This window comes from Alexandromys fortis, unplaced genomic scaffold (genome assembly GCF_014885135.2).
Source record: "Alexandromys fortis isolate MF-2015 unplaced genomic scaffold, M_Fortis_MF-2015_v1.1 scaffold_192, whole genome shotgun sequence".
In the NCBI taxonomy this organism is placed as follows: Eukaryota; Metazoa; Chordata; class Mammalia; order Rodentia; family Cricetidae; genus Alexandromys; species Alexandromys fortis.
In genome coordinates, this window is record NW_026068071.1 from 2,761,050 (window position 1) to 2,773,992 (window position 12,943).

Genomic DNA, 12,943 nt, shown 5'->3' on the forward strand with positions numbered 1-12,943 from the left:
AGCAGTTAAATGTTTCCTTCAATGTTTTTACTGCAGAAGGCTTCATCATGATATTGTACTAGAACTAGTCTGGGTGGACACAGTTCCTTTAAAAATGATGTATATTTCATGAGCACCTACTAAAGCTGCTCAACTTCATATTCCACTTTCCAGCAGCAAGAGTATCAGGTGCAAAGAGGGTAATAAATACAGTGTTGGGGAAATGAATTTCACATAATGGGATAGATAAAGAAAAATTTAAAAATTAGAAATAAGCAAATACCCACAAAGTCTATGAGTGGCTTCAGAGCAATGATTCTTAACTGGATTCAGTTTTGTCCCCAGTCTTAAGAGAATTCGGTAATGTCTGGAGGCCCTTTGGGCTGTTACAAAATGGAAAGGGGGAGTGCCACTGGATTTTAGTGGAGAGAGAGCAAGGATGCTATTCAAAACCCTACAGTGCATCGGACAGTCCCAACCACATCCAAATGTCAGTAGTATTAAGGTTAAAAGCCTTTACTTTAGAGTAATCGTTTCCAGTGAGGCAACGCTCTATCATTCACTTGGTTAAGAATGCTTCCATAAAACAAACACAATTAACAAGAAAGGTTAAAATGGAAAATTGGAAGCAACCACTCTTGCGCTAAGGAGCAGAATGACATGATTTAAAGACTACATAGAAAGAAAAGCAGATTATTCTATTAGATACTATCCACTGAGGCGTGGAGAAATCTTACACACGCTGTGTATTTTAACACATAGCAGAAAGTAATTAACACCACTATTCCACATGACCCATTCCAATAATTAACAGTGCTTTCAGACAGAAACCTCTACACTTAAGCGTCTGTCTGGCATATCTGATACCTGTCTTCTCATTTGGTCCTGAAGGCAGATCCCTTTATGCAAGTAAGCATCTTCCATATGCTGGAGAATCATTATTAAGTCATCCACCAGATGAAAAACCTGCGAGTTCCCTTAACTCTTCCCCATAACTCTAACTTTCCATTCCTTTAATCATCTCTGTGGCTTCCCACTGAGTCCTCTTGGAACCTGTACTTTCTTAATTGCAGAAGCCAGGACTTGAAAAGTCTGAGCCCTGCTGAGAACAGAAAGATTTTCATATTTGCAAAGAGTAATGAGAGGTAAAATCCACTTGCCAGGAGTTTGAACAAGGGTCACACACAGGGCCCCACTGGCTAAAAAGCTCTGATGGCCAAGAGTTGGTGCTAACCATCATTCTCTAATATAAAGGCAATGGCTGGGTTCTGGCATTCCAGAGAAAGATTATGAACGACAAAACATAATAACGCATATGTGTGAAAACACTATTATGAGGGCCATTACTTTGTTTGCTAATGTAAAAAAAAGATTTTAAGTTTTAGAAGAAAAGAACAGATTGGAAGAAAATCCTTATTTTGCTTATTTCTCATTCTTTACTCACGATAACTTTCTTGAAAGTTCCTTGCAAAAGCTCTGCTTCTAATCCCCTTAAAAGTGAACTTGGCATGGGAGAGTTTTTAGCAGAATGTTTAATGTCCTATCCTGATAGTCATACAAGGGCAAATAATTCCTCAAATACAGGCCTTGAATCTCACCACCAGAATGTGGTGATCCCTCAGCTTCCATGGCTTAGGAAAACAGCTTGTCTGATTCCCTGGAGCAAAACACTCCTCGCCTTTCAGCAAGTCGTGGAAATAACAGCTTCTGCACTATGATGGGCCTAATCAAAAGCACAGAAATATGATTTGCACTGCGTGGTGCCTCTTCAGATATTCCAAACATAGCTTCTGAGGGGGTGCATGCTTGCAGAGCTTAAATTTCCTCCCCTGCCAGTTGATGCCAATTATCGCTTCCCACTTGATTACAGTAATGGATTTAACCAAAATTAGTAAGATGTCTCTTAGCAGGTGTGCCTGTAGCAACACAATAGGTAATGGATTATGTGACATTTATTATTTCAGGTTCTAAACTCAATCTTTGCATCAAAGATTTTTGGGGGGTTGAATGCATTTTAAAGGCAACTGATTATATTATTTTAAAACAAATCCAACCCTTCTTAAACAACTTTTTAACGATCTTATTATTTGTTGGGCAATATTTACCCCTCAAGGCACTTCCCTGTTCCAAGGCAGGACCTATATAAAGAGAAACATCTCTGAGCACTCATACAGGAATTTGCCATTGTTCCTAAAATGTAAACTCAAACTTTGTTTTCTGTGTGAGCTAACCATTAAAGTTAGAAGGCAGCAAGCACACTACACTAACATTTGGAAAGCTTTAGTGGAAGATATCTTAAATATATTTTAAGCTATTTAGTATGGGGAAAGGGTTTTAAAAATAGAAAAGGAAGTGCCTGGGAAATAGGAACAAAGAGTCAGACCAAAGAGCAGTCTGGTGAAGATGTGTTCACAGTGAGGTAATCAGCAGTCAGGCAGGAGGAAGAAGTTCGCATTGTTACACTGCAGGGACATTCAGAAAGATGTGGTGGAACATAACACCAGGAAAATTGTGCCAGAGGTTTGTCCCCATGTGATATAGGGGTATTTCACAGGTCATGGAGCAAGACTGCTGATGGGCAGGTCATGATGTTTGTCGTGTATGAGAAGATGGACTACACTGGTCCTTGCAACTGCTTACATCCTAAGGTCCACAGAACTTCAGTCCTCTGAGGCACATTATTTCTCCTTGCCTAGAGCTCTCTCTCTATAATCCTTACCCAGGTCTACCTCTTGCTTTCCTTCCAGTGTAGCCATCTCTGCGAAAAGGATCCATAGATTTATCTTCCTTGAACAGCCTGTCTTTGGAATATTCCGCCCGTGTATCATTCCTTTCTCTGTTACCAAAGGAAAGACTAGGAAAACCTAATCACATCAAACTAATTTCTAGTGATGCCACATGGGCCCCTAAGTGGTTGGATTGGAAATAATGGCAGAGACTGAAGCCAAGACTTGTGGGGTACCAGAGAGAACTCCCACACTTAATTGGGGGTGACTATGCTACCCAAAAGTCCATTTTTGACATAAGCTATGTTGTATAACTTTGTTCTCAAGCATCCCTTCCTTTCAGCTTTAGTCAAAAATTCCTTTAAAAACACAGCAGCAGCAGCAGCAGCAGCAGCAATATACGTCTCAGCAGGAATAGACTTCCAGTGGCTGCCTGTACCCACAGCAACTACTTTCTAACCAGGGATATCTACCCCAGGGCTTGAGTTTAAACCTTTAAACCTTGGCTCTTCACAATGTGAGTTGGTGGCAGAAACACTGACGTGCCTGGGAAGCTCAGAAGGACTACAGATTCTCAGCCTCCTGCGGGCCAGATTAGTTTATTTAGAATTTATATCTTCTTTTCTTTTTTGGTGTTTTGAGACAGGGTTTCTCTGTGTTGTCCTGGCTGTCCTGGAATTGACTCTGTAGATGAGGCTGGCCTCAAACTCATAGAGATCCACCTGTCTCTTCCTCCACAGTGCTGCAATTAAAGGTATGTGGCACCATCACCCAGCTCAGAATTTGTATCTTTTTTTTTATTGAAACAATTTCCGCCTCCTCCCCATCTCCCATTTCCCTCCCCCTCCTCCCATTCCTCTCCCACTCCTCCCACTCTTCTCCCCCTCCCCCCACTCCTCTCCCCCTACCCCCACTCCTCTCCCCCTCCCTCTCCAGTCCAAAGAGCAGTCCAGATTCCCTGCCCTGTGGGAAGTCCAAGGTCCTCCCCCCTCCATCCAGGTCCAGGAAGGTGAGCATCCAAACAGGCCAGTTCATGCAGTAGGATCAAAACCCAGTGCCATTGTTTTTGGCTTCTCAATCAAAGCTCGGAAGACTCTGGCTTTTTAAAAATTTTTTTTTTTCATTAAATGTGTTTGTACAAACAAATAATNTGTTTGTACAAACACATAATCACAATGAGTGTACTGTATTTACATCACTTCCACGCCTTCTTCTCCCCTTCCAGCTCCTCCTATGTTTCTCTGCCATATCCTCCTCTAAGTTTCATGTTCCCGTCTTGTATAGCTATTACATATATGCATATACATATGTATGCACACACAGCCCATCGACTCCAACTAGTGTTGTCCATTCGTGCACAGGTTTAGGACTGACAACTTAGGATTGAGTGACATTTGGGGGCTTGTCAAGGAAGTCCCTGACTTAGTGAACTCCCTGAGACCCACATGCAGATTCGAGGGCCACAAAAGCTACCATTAGGCGCTGAGGGAAAGGTGAGAGTCTCCCTGTTCATACTCACTTATAGCCAAGATCAAAGGAAAGGTGAGAGCCTCCCCGTCCATACTCACTTATAGCCAAAATCAGCTCTCGCCTCTGGGCAAAGCCGATGAGCCGCTCTGAGTCTCTGGAGACCACCACAGGAAAGCCGTTGTAGTCTGTCTCTTTGATGAGGGTCTCCACGTCCTCCACAGTCATGCTGTCCTGGGTGAGTACCGACAGTGGTGGTTCTCCCCTCCGGGGCCGCATCACATCTGTGGCCAGGGTACGGTGGGTGAACTCATCCTTCACATCGAGAAATGGGTACCCATTCAGATGGATGTGGGCCTCATAAATCCCTTCTTTCCCAAAGGCATCAGCCACCCACTTGCTGGTGACAGCAGCTGCCATCAGGGGCACAATATACTCCAGGCCTCCCGTCAGTTCAAACATGATGACTACCAGTGACACTGTCATCCGAGTCACCCCACCTGAAACAGAAAACAGTGAGATGTGACAGCTCCGCCACAGACCCCATGAGAACGTGATGCGTGCAAACAGACAAGCTCACAGAACGGAATTTCAGCCCAGGCAAGCTCTCTAATGAGAACTTTCTGTCCGTCTCATACTTGTTCCGTGAAGTCAGTCCCACATGATGCCGGGGCTCAGGGAATGTTAAACCCAGCTTTGCATCAGGGACCTGTATTGCTCCACAGGGAGCTCTACTCCCAGGAACATGGGTGCCTCTTCTCCCAGTTAATGTGCCTGGCCCTTTGATGAGTGGGCCCTACCAGGCTAGCCAGGCTCCTGACAGTGCAAGCAACTCAGAAGCCAAGAAGCTGGAGAGATTATTATAATATTGAGTTGGACAGGGATCAGGCTTTAAATCCCTAGGTATTGAAAGGCAATTCCCACCAAATCCTACTCCAATAAACTTAAACCAGGATCTCTTAACCTCTGTACATGAGATATTTGGGGCTGGGCTATTCTATGTTATCAAGAAGGTGCTATGCTTGAAAGCTAAGCAATCGCTGTGCCTGCTACCCACTACACACAAGTGGCACTTATAGTTAGGATAAGGAAAAGTGTCTCAAATATTACCAGAGGCAGAATCACTGCTTGTTTAGAAGCCATATTCTAGATGGCACAGCTATAAGACAGTAGAGATTTCATCACCATGGGCTCTGGATGGCTGGACAGAGGAGAATCTTCTGCTAACACTTGAAGGGGTGTGTGTGTGTGTGTGTGTGTGTGTGTGTGTATCTGTATGTCTGTGTGTCTGTGTGTGTTGCACAAGACATGAGCTACTAAGATGTAGGAATTTGCTTGTTATCAGAGGATAGCCTAACCTTATCCCTAGTGAAGCCATCTCTTCTTTCTTATCTGACTTCTAAGGGAGATCAGCACCCTGCCCCACCTATGGCTTCCTTCCCCACCTATGGCTGTACCTAGACAGGCTGCAGCTCCCACCATCGCATAAAGTCCTGGTGTGACACAGTCTGCTCCAGGCCTGCACCAGTTCCTGAAGATGATCCAGTCATGGTGATGGTAAGCCAGCTGCTCTACACCGATTCCCACCATCCGGCCTGCCATGGCTCCTACAGCCATGCTGGGGATGAAGAGGCCTGAAGGAATCTCGAAGGGGCACAAAGAGAAAAGGTAGCCTGAGAAAAGGAGGCCTACTTCTACTGCCCAGTCCCAAGGAGAGTGAGAGTCCCCCACCCCATTTGCATGTGGCTTGGGTCTTCAAAGGAGACACAGCTCTTCAAAACAAGTAAGCCTGGAAAAGGTGAGACAAATGACTCGACCTGCTTAGTTGCTTAGTTGTTGAACTCCACTGCAGCTCAAAAAGAACACAGTTTGACACTTTCATTTCCTCTGCCTGCTGTGCATTAAAGAATGATAAGCTTCACTGCAGATAACATTCCAAGCCAGCATCTGTCACTTGAGCCTCTCACAACTTTCTCACTCCCCGAACTGTCATTCACACTGGTTTTGAAAATTAAATGTCAAGCCACAGCATGAGAATAGATGAGAAAGGCCCTTCAACTGTTCCCAGGTAAAATAAAGAAACTGAGTGCATTGTGTCACCATAGCAGTTCTGGATCCTTCAAAAGCTTTTCAAAGACTTAGTACTCTCTTCAAAGGGTGCTGGCTGGACACTTATCAGGGAGAGAGGATAAAAATCTCCCCTTCCTGACTAGACACATTTCCAAAGCAGCTTTCAGAATATTTTTCAGCCATCTTAGGACAACAAGGAAGCAGACTGTGTGGCCTAATAGTAGTTGGTAGCGGTGAGTTTTCTACTTCTATGAATGAAAATATCTCTTGGCTTAGCTGGTTTATAGATGGGCTACAGAAGCTCTGACTCCCCATGTTCAGTGAGAACCCACAAGCTTGGAGATCTCCCAGTGGCAGCTCCTCTCACCATCCTAGTAGTCATCAATCTGAAAATGGAGGCAGATCTTTAACCTCACCAAAGTGAAGGGGAGGAAGCAGCCTCTTGTGCAATTTCTAGAGTTTGGAATGATCTTAAAGAAACCGTCTCTTTTTGGATTTCCCTTACTCCACAATCGTTGACTCCCTCTTAACTTCAAGATAGGCTTTTTTTTTTTTTTTTTTTTTTTTGGTTTTTCGAGACAGGGTTTCTCTGTGGCTTTGGAGCCTGTCCTGGAACTAGCTCTGTAGACCAGGCTGGTCTCGAACTCACAGAGATCCGCCTGCCTCTGCCTCCCTAGTGCTGGGATTAAAGGCGTGTGCCACCACCGCCCGGCAAGATAGGCCTTTCTTACTAAGCATAAAGGACTGATAGCATCTTCCTTGGACACAAAGACAAACTCCTTTGGTAGGAATGGAAGATTAAGGATGAGTCATCTACTTAATGAGTTCTACACATCCTGTGCCCTGTGAAATCATCATTTCTGAGAAGCTGCAAAAAGGAAACATTTGTAGAATACCACACAACAGCAATGGCCGCACATACTCATGGTTTGTGAAAATTCACTAAGCTTTTACTAACTCTGATGAATGGTATATTCTGATAAGTTTTTAAATAGAAATAATGGTACTATTCACAACAGCTAAGAGGCAAACCAATCCAAATGTCCATTAAAAGATGAATGGATAAAGAAAATGTGGAGTATACATAGAATGAAATACTACAATAGTGAAATACTCCAATAAGAGGAGCAAAGTATTGGAAAATGGTACAACATTGGATGAACCTTGAAACCATGATGCTGAGGGGAAGGATGCCAGACACAAAAGGGCACTCATTCCATTCCACATATATATAAAATATACAGACTAGGTAAGTCTACAGTCAGAGAACACAGAATGGCTGCAAGGGCTAGAGGAGGGGAGGATGGAGAGTAACTATCAATATGGCATCTTTGGTTGAATAATAAAGTTCTGAATCTAAATAGACAATGGTTATGCTGTATTATGGATGTACATAATGACAATGAACTCTACACTTTAAAATGATCAACTTGGCCAGGCATGGCATTAACATTTGTAATCCCAGCATTCAGGAGGCAGAGGCAACAAGTCTAGAGACAGTCTGGTCTAAACAGTGAGACACCACCTCAAAGAGAAAAAGAAAGCATTAATGTAACAGTGCCCTTGGAGGTATATACAGTTGGGCAGGGTTAAAACAGTCCTTCAAACCAGAATGGAAGAACCTGTCTTCTCTCCAAATTGGAAGCATGTGCTATTATGCACAGCTTTCAACGACTTCAAGAAAAGAGGCATACGAACAGCCCATGTCATGGGCCTAGTTAATCCAGACAGGGGAGCAATTACTTTGTGCTGTCATGATGGTGATGCAGCAGGTAAACTGCTCAGTACAGATTCTATAAATGCTGGCTTTGGGTGTGTCGCCCCAGAGCCCTGTACCTTTCAAAGGCTCTGTACCTCTCAGACCTAATGCATGATACAGATAGTTTTCAAGGGATGTTTACTGACTGACATGGAGGCCAAATTGGGCTTTGTTTGTCCACTGTCTGCCACTACCCACTCAGCAGGTAAACCAAGGCAATGAGGTGACTTGGTATCCAGCCCTGTATCCAAAAAAATCTTATAAATTAGGCTAGACCAATCCACTTACAGCTTCTTCAACTAGAAAATGGAAATAGCTAGACGTGGTGCCATATGTCTCTAATATCAGCACTTGGGAGGCAATAAGATCTCTGTGAGTTCAAGGCTGGTCTGGTCTATTTAGCAAGTTCTAGGCCAGCCAGAGTTACATGGTGAGACCCAGTATAAAAAAAAACCATAAAAAGAAAATGGGAATAAAATAAATATCTACTTCCCATGCTTGCTGTTTAGAGAAGTGTTTCCTTTTGATTAAAAGAAGATTAAGCACATGAGAACATTCAAGAATGCTCCTCTTCTTCCAATCGTAATTTTATTTTGGATAACAACGTGCTGTATCCAGAAAAGCATGTCCTCTTCCCTCTTCTTCACTTACCTTCATGCCAAATGTAAATATAGTAATGACTATTTTGAAGATCAGTGCCAAGGCCAGCTGCCACATGGCTGTGTACACCCCAACTCCAGCTGGCCGGTCTGGAATGTCATCTACAGGCCGAGTCATGTTGGGGTCATTGATGTAGTCACAGAGCTGGGAGGATTCAAGAGCCCCACAGTCATTAAACAGCTCAGAAATGAGCTCACTGGTGCTCTGACGAGTGTACGGATTGGGATAGGCGATGATGGCAGTGATGGCTGTCACCACAATGACCTCCAACACTGGATACTTCCCCAGTCTGGTAGTTTTACGCCTCCTGCACCAGGCAATGTTGCAGCGTGTGAAGAGGGTTCCCCACAAACCCCCAAAGACTCCAAGCAGGATGAAAGGGAAGAGTTCAGCCATATACCAGGGTGTATGATACTCCACATAAAAGAGAACCAGGCGACTATTTCCAAAGGGGTTGATGGAACGCAGTGTGAAAGCCGCTACCAGTGCTGCGAAAAATGACCTCCACAAGGTTTTCAAGGGGAAGTAGTAACTGACCTGAGATGAACAAATAGAAAATCAGAGAGTGACCAGAGAAAGGGCTGCTCAGACCCTTTCTCTTGGGTGAGCAGCTAACTGTTGGCACTTGGCATAAAAGACACAGACTCAAACCAAAAGTATATTCTACTCATTTTATCAGTTTATGTTTAGTTGTGACCAAAAAGCACGAGCAAAGACATTTAAGGGAATTAAAGTCTACACACGGAATGGCAAGCTGAGTTCTGGATACATTTTGGTGTTACAGTTTTTATCTAGCAGTCATAAGACCTGGGTTCAATCCTTAGCACTACAAAAATTAATAAATATCAAAAGTGGTATAGCTTTAATAAAAATGGGTTTGAGCTATGTTCTTAAGAGAAATAAAAGACTTAGGGTATAATGTGTTTAATATGCTCAAGACCCTGAGTTTTGTTCCCAACACCACAAAATGATAAAAATAAATATATGTACTCATAATACTGTTCATGTCACAGAAATCCCCCCAAATTCAATAAGTCTTATTGTCTGAATGACAAAATAGATTAAAGGCTGGAAAATTCTGGCTTATAAGTCAACTCCTTGCCCAGAAAATATACTTCTATGGCAGCAGAGTTTTTATATTTATGAATGGTTAGGGGGACAAAAACTGAAATATTCATTTAAAAACAACATAAGAACTAAATAATGATGAAATTTCAAAGCTTATAAGGTTTTCAGCCACACAGCCATGCCTACTCATGGATATTGCTGCAAAGACATAGTCAATTGGCTGTGGCAAAAAAGGTGTGTGGCTCAAGAAACCTACATAGTTAACTATCTTGACCTTTTCAGAGAAATGTTTGCTAACCCCTGGAATGATTCATTAGGTTCCAAAACCCAGTTGGGAGTTAGCTTGTCTATATTCCCACATCAGAAATCGCTCTAAAACTTTTATGTTGGCAAGTTTGAAAGCAGTATGTGAGAACACATTTAACAGCAGAAATTGTGTTCATTAATCAACTGCATGAAGCTTATTCAATACTTTGGTGCTTTGTCAGTCACTCACATTGTTGGTCACTCCAAACCACAAAAACTCATTCTACCGCCCGTTACCTCCTCTAGACTGAAGAGCACACCTCCTATGGGAGCACCAAATGCCACAGAGACACCAGCAGCAGCTGCAGCTGAAAGCACCTGCAAAGCGAAAGTTAAAGATGGGCTCTGGGGACTTTAGTGCAGGTGGGATGAGGTAGGGACTCCAAGAAGTCCCCTTCCAGTGGAGGTGGGCAGGTGCTGACTTACCTCACGCCTCTTGCCCTCATTCTTGCTATATTTGGAGAAAAGGCTGCTGAAGAAGTTGCCACAGCAACAAGCCACATGCACCAGTGGCCCCTCTTTCCCCAGGCTCAGGCCAGAGGAAACAACCAGCACCAAGGTAACAGTCTTGATTAGCAGTGTCCATTTCCCCAAGTAGCCTCTGATGATAAATCCACTCAAAATGGTCTTTATCTGGAACAGAAGACAGATAGTGAGAGGAATGAACTACAGTGGTCCATGGCTGAGAAAGAAGATGCAATGACTCTGAACAAGACTCACTAAGCTAGAGAAATGGAAGGAATTGGTTCAGTTCTTTTGATTGAGCTCTTTTGATTGAGCCGCACGGTGGTGGTGCACGCCTTTAATCCCAGCACTCGGGAGGCAGAGGCAGGCGGATCTCTGTGAGTTCAAGACCAGCCTGGTCTACAAGAGCTAGTTCCAGGACAGGCTCCAAAACCACAGAGAAACCTTGTCTCGAAAAACCAAATAAAAAAAAATAGAATTTTGTACCAGCAGAAGTTTGTATCTTATTACAGTAGCCCTCTTACCCATGGAGATACATCTCAAGATCCCCAGTGGATACCTGAAACCCAGATTATGTCAAACTGTATTATACCATATTAAAGTTGAATTCATAAATTAAACCCAGTAAGAGATTAACACCAAGATGGGTAGTGGTGGTGCACACCTTTAAATCTCAGCACTTGGGAGGCAGAGGCAAGTGGATCTCTGTGAATTTGAGGCTAGTCTGGTCTACAAAGTAAATTCTGGCACAGCCAGAGTTGTTACACAGAGAAACCCTGTTTCAACAAACAAAAAGAGAAAAAAAAAAAGGAGAGAGATTAATACCAATAATTAACAAATTAGAACAATTACAAAATCAAAGTATGTCTTCCATTTGTTTCCTTTTTATCTACCTAACATTAATGCTTTTTTCAATTTAATTAGCACTTAAATAAAATTTTGCAATTAGCATGTATATTGGAAGTACCATAGATTGCTATGTGACCCTGGCTGGACAGGAACTCACTACATGAACCAGGCTAGCCTTGAGTTCAAAGATTCATTCATTGCCTCTGCTTCTCTAGTGCTGGGATTAAAGTTGTGTACCACCATGCTTAGTCATAGATTGCTTTTTTAAACAGATAAATTTAGCATGCAAAATAATGGACTTCGCTATGTTGTTTCCATACGTATCAGTCATATTCTTTGTTCCTGCTGTCTCATATTGAAAAAGACTTTGAGTACAGGGAGAACTATCTTACTCCTTTGCAGACTTGCTCCATTTTGTCAATGCAAACAATGGCTTTTTCCCCACAAATACATTTCAGTCTTTGCTTAGAATTCAATCGGATGCCAGGATCTATGATGGACTTTGTATAATGAAGTCTACCCCCTCAAGTGGTTCAATACTTTCTTACTTTCAACCTCTGCCACGATTGGATAAAAATGAGTGATTGTTTGCCTTTGGGCTGGTAACTTTCAAGTTCCTGATTAGATTCACGGGACACTAAGCCAGTTAATCAAATTCCTAGCCATTTTCCCCAGTTGTATGCTATGTTATGGGATAATGTTTTCCCATTTCGGTGTCAGTTACATACACAAAAATATCTTCTTGTGGACATTACTCACTTAGTCAAGTAAAACAACTTCTCAAGCAGTGAACACAATGCTTCTCAACCTCATCAGAATCACTTGATGAACTAGAAAATGTCAAAGAGGAGCTCTCCCTACAGAGACGGCAGCAAGATCTAACTCTCCCCACAGAGATCTAATGTAATTGCCCAGAGATGCAGCCAAGGCAAAGGGGAATTTTACAGTCAGATGATTCCAAAATGTTCTCCTCCCGAAACAAGTAACGGAAATTTCCCTAGCTTCTCAATATTTCAGGTTCATCACTGAAACACTATTTTTTCAATGTTCACTTGTATTGTTTATCATGTCAGCTTTATTGGTTTGAGGAGATTATAAGTGGGCTTGAAAGGAGTGTGCACAGGAGTCTATCTTAGTATTATGAGAGGCCTCTTGTCTTTTAGTGGGATAGGGTTAAGACAGAATCTCACTATACAGGTCAAACTGACCTGATTCTCAAGCCTCCACCTCCCAAGTGCTGCGTTTAGAGACGTGCATCACAGAGTCACTCAGAAAATCAGCTTTCAGTTTCAGAAGGAGGAAAAGAGAATGAGGACAGAGAGTGGGAGATGGGGGAGGGAAGGAGAGTGAGAGATCCCAAAATTCTCTGTGAGCTCCTTCCTGCAGAATATATAAGAGGACTCTTAGCTGTAGTCAGACAGTACTTCTTGAACTAGCCTTTAACTACTCAGATAAACTAGTTGTGGTCAAACTCGTATTTAACTAGTGATAGTTACGTTAATTGAGCCTGTGCTTTGGGGATATGGGAACTCTATATGGAAGGGATATCTGGTTATGCCTGCCACAATCTAGCCCTTTTGTATTGCCACAAATA

At 42.8% G+C, this 12,943-nt stretch overlaps 1 protein-coding gene across 3 annotated transcripts in view; it reads right to left on the reverse strand.

Annotated features, from left to right (window-relative positions):
* Window positions 1-12,943, reverse strand: part of Clcn4 (chloride voltage-gated channel 4) — a 68,966-nt gene that overhangs the window by 13,740 nt on the left and 42,283 nt on the right. For all 3 annotated transcript variants that reach the window (XM_050121009.1, XM_050121007.1, XM_050121008.1), the window contains 5 exons: window positions 10,462-10,668; window positions 10,273-10,353; window positions 8,653-9,198; window positions 5,630-5,816; window positions 4,274-4,672 (listed from right to left, as the gene is read on the reverse strand). In XM_050121009.1, the coding sequence (XP_049976966.1) occupies window positions 4,274-4,672; window positions 5,630-5,816; window positions 8,653-9,198; window positions 10,273-10,353; window positions 10,462-10,668 (1,420 nt within the window). The remainder of the gene's footprint in view (window positions 1-4,273; window positions 4,673-5,629; window positions 5,817-8,652; window positions 9,199-10,272; window positions 10,354-10,461; window positions 10,669-12,943) is intronic.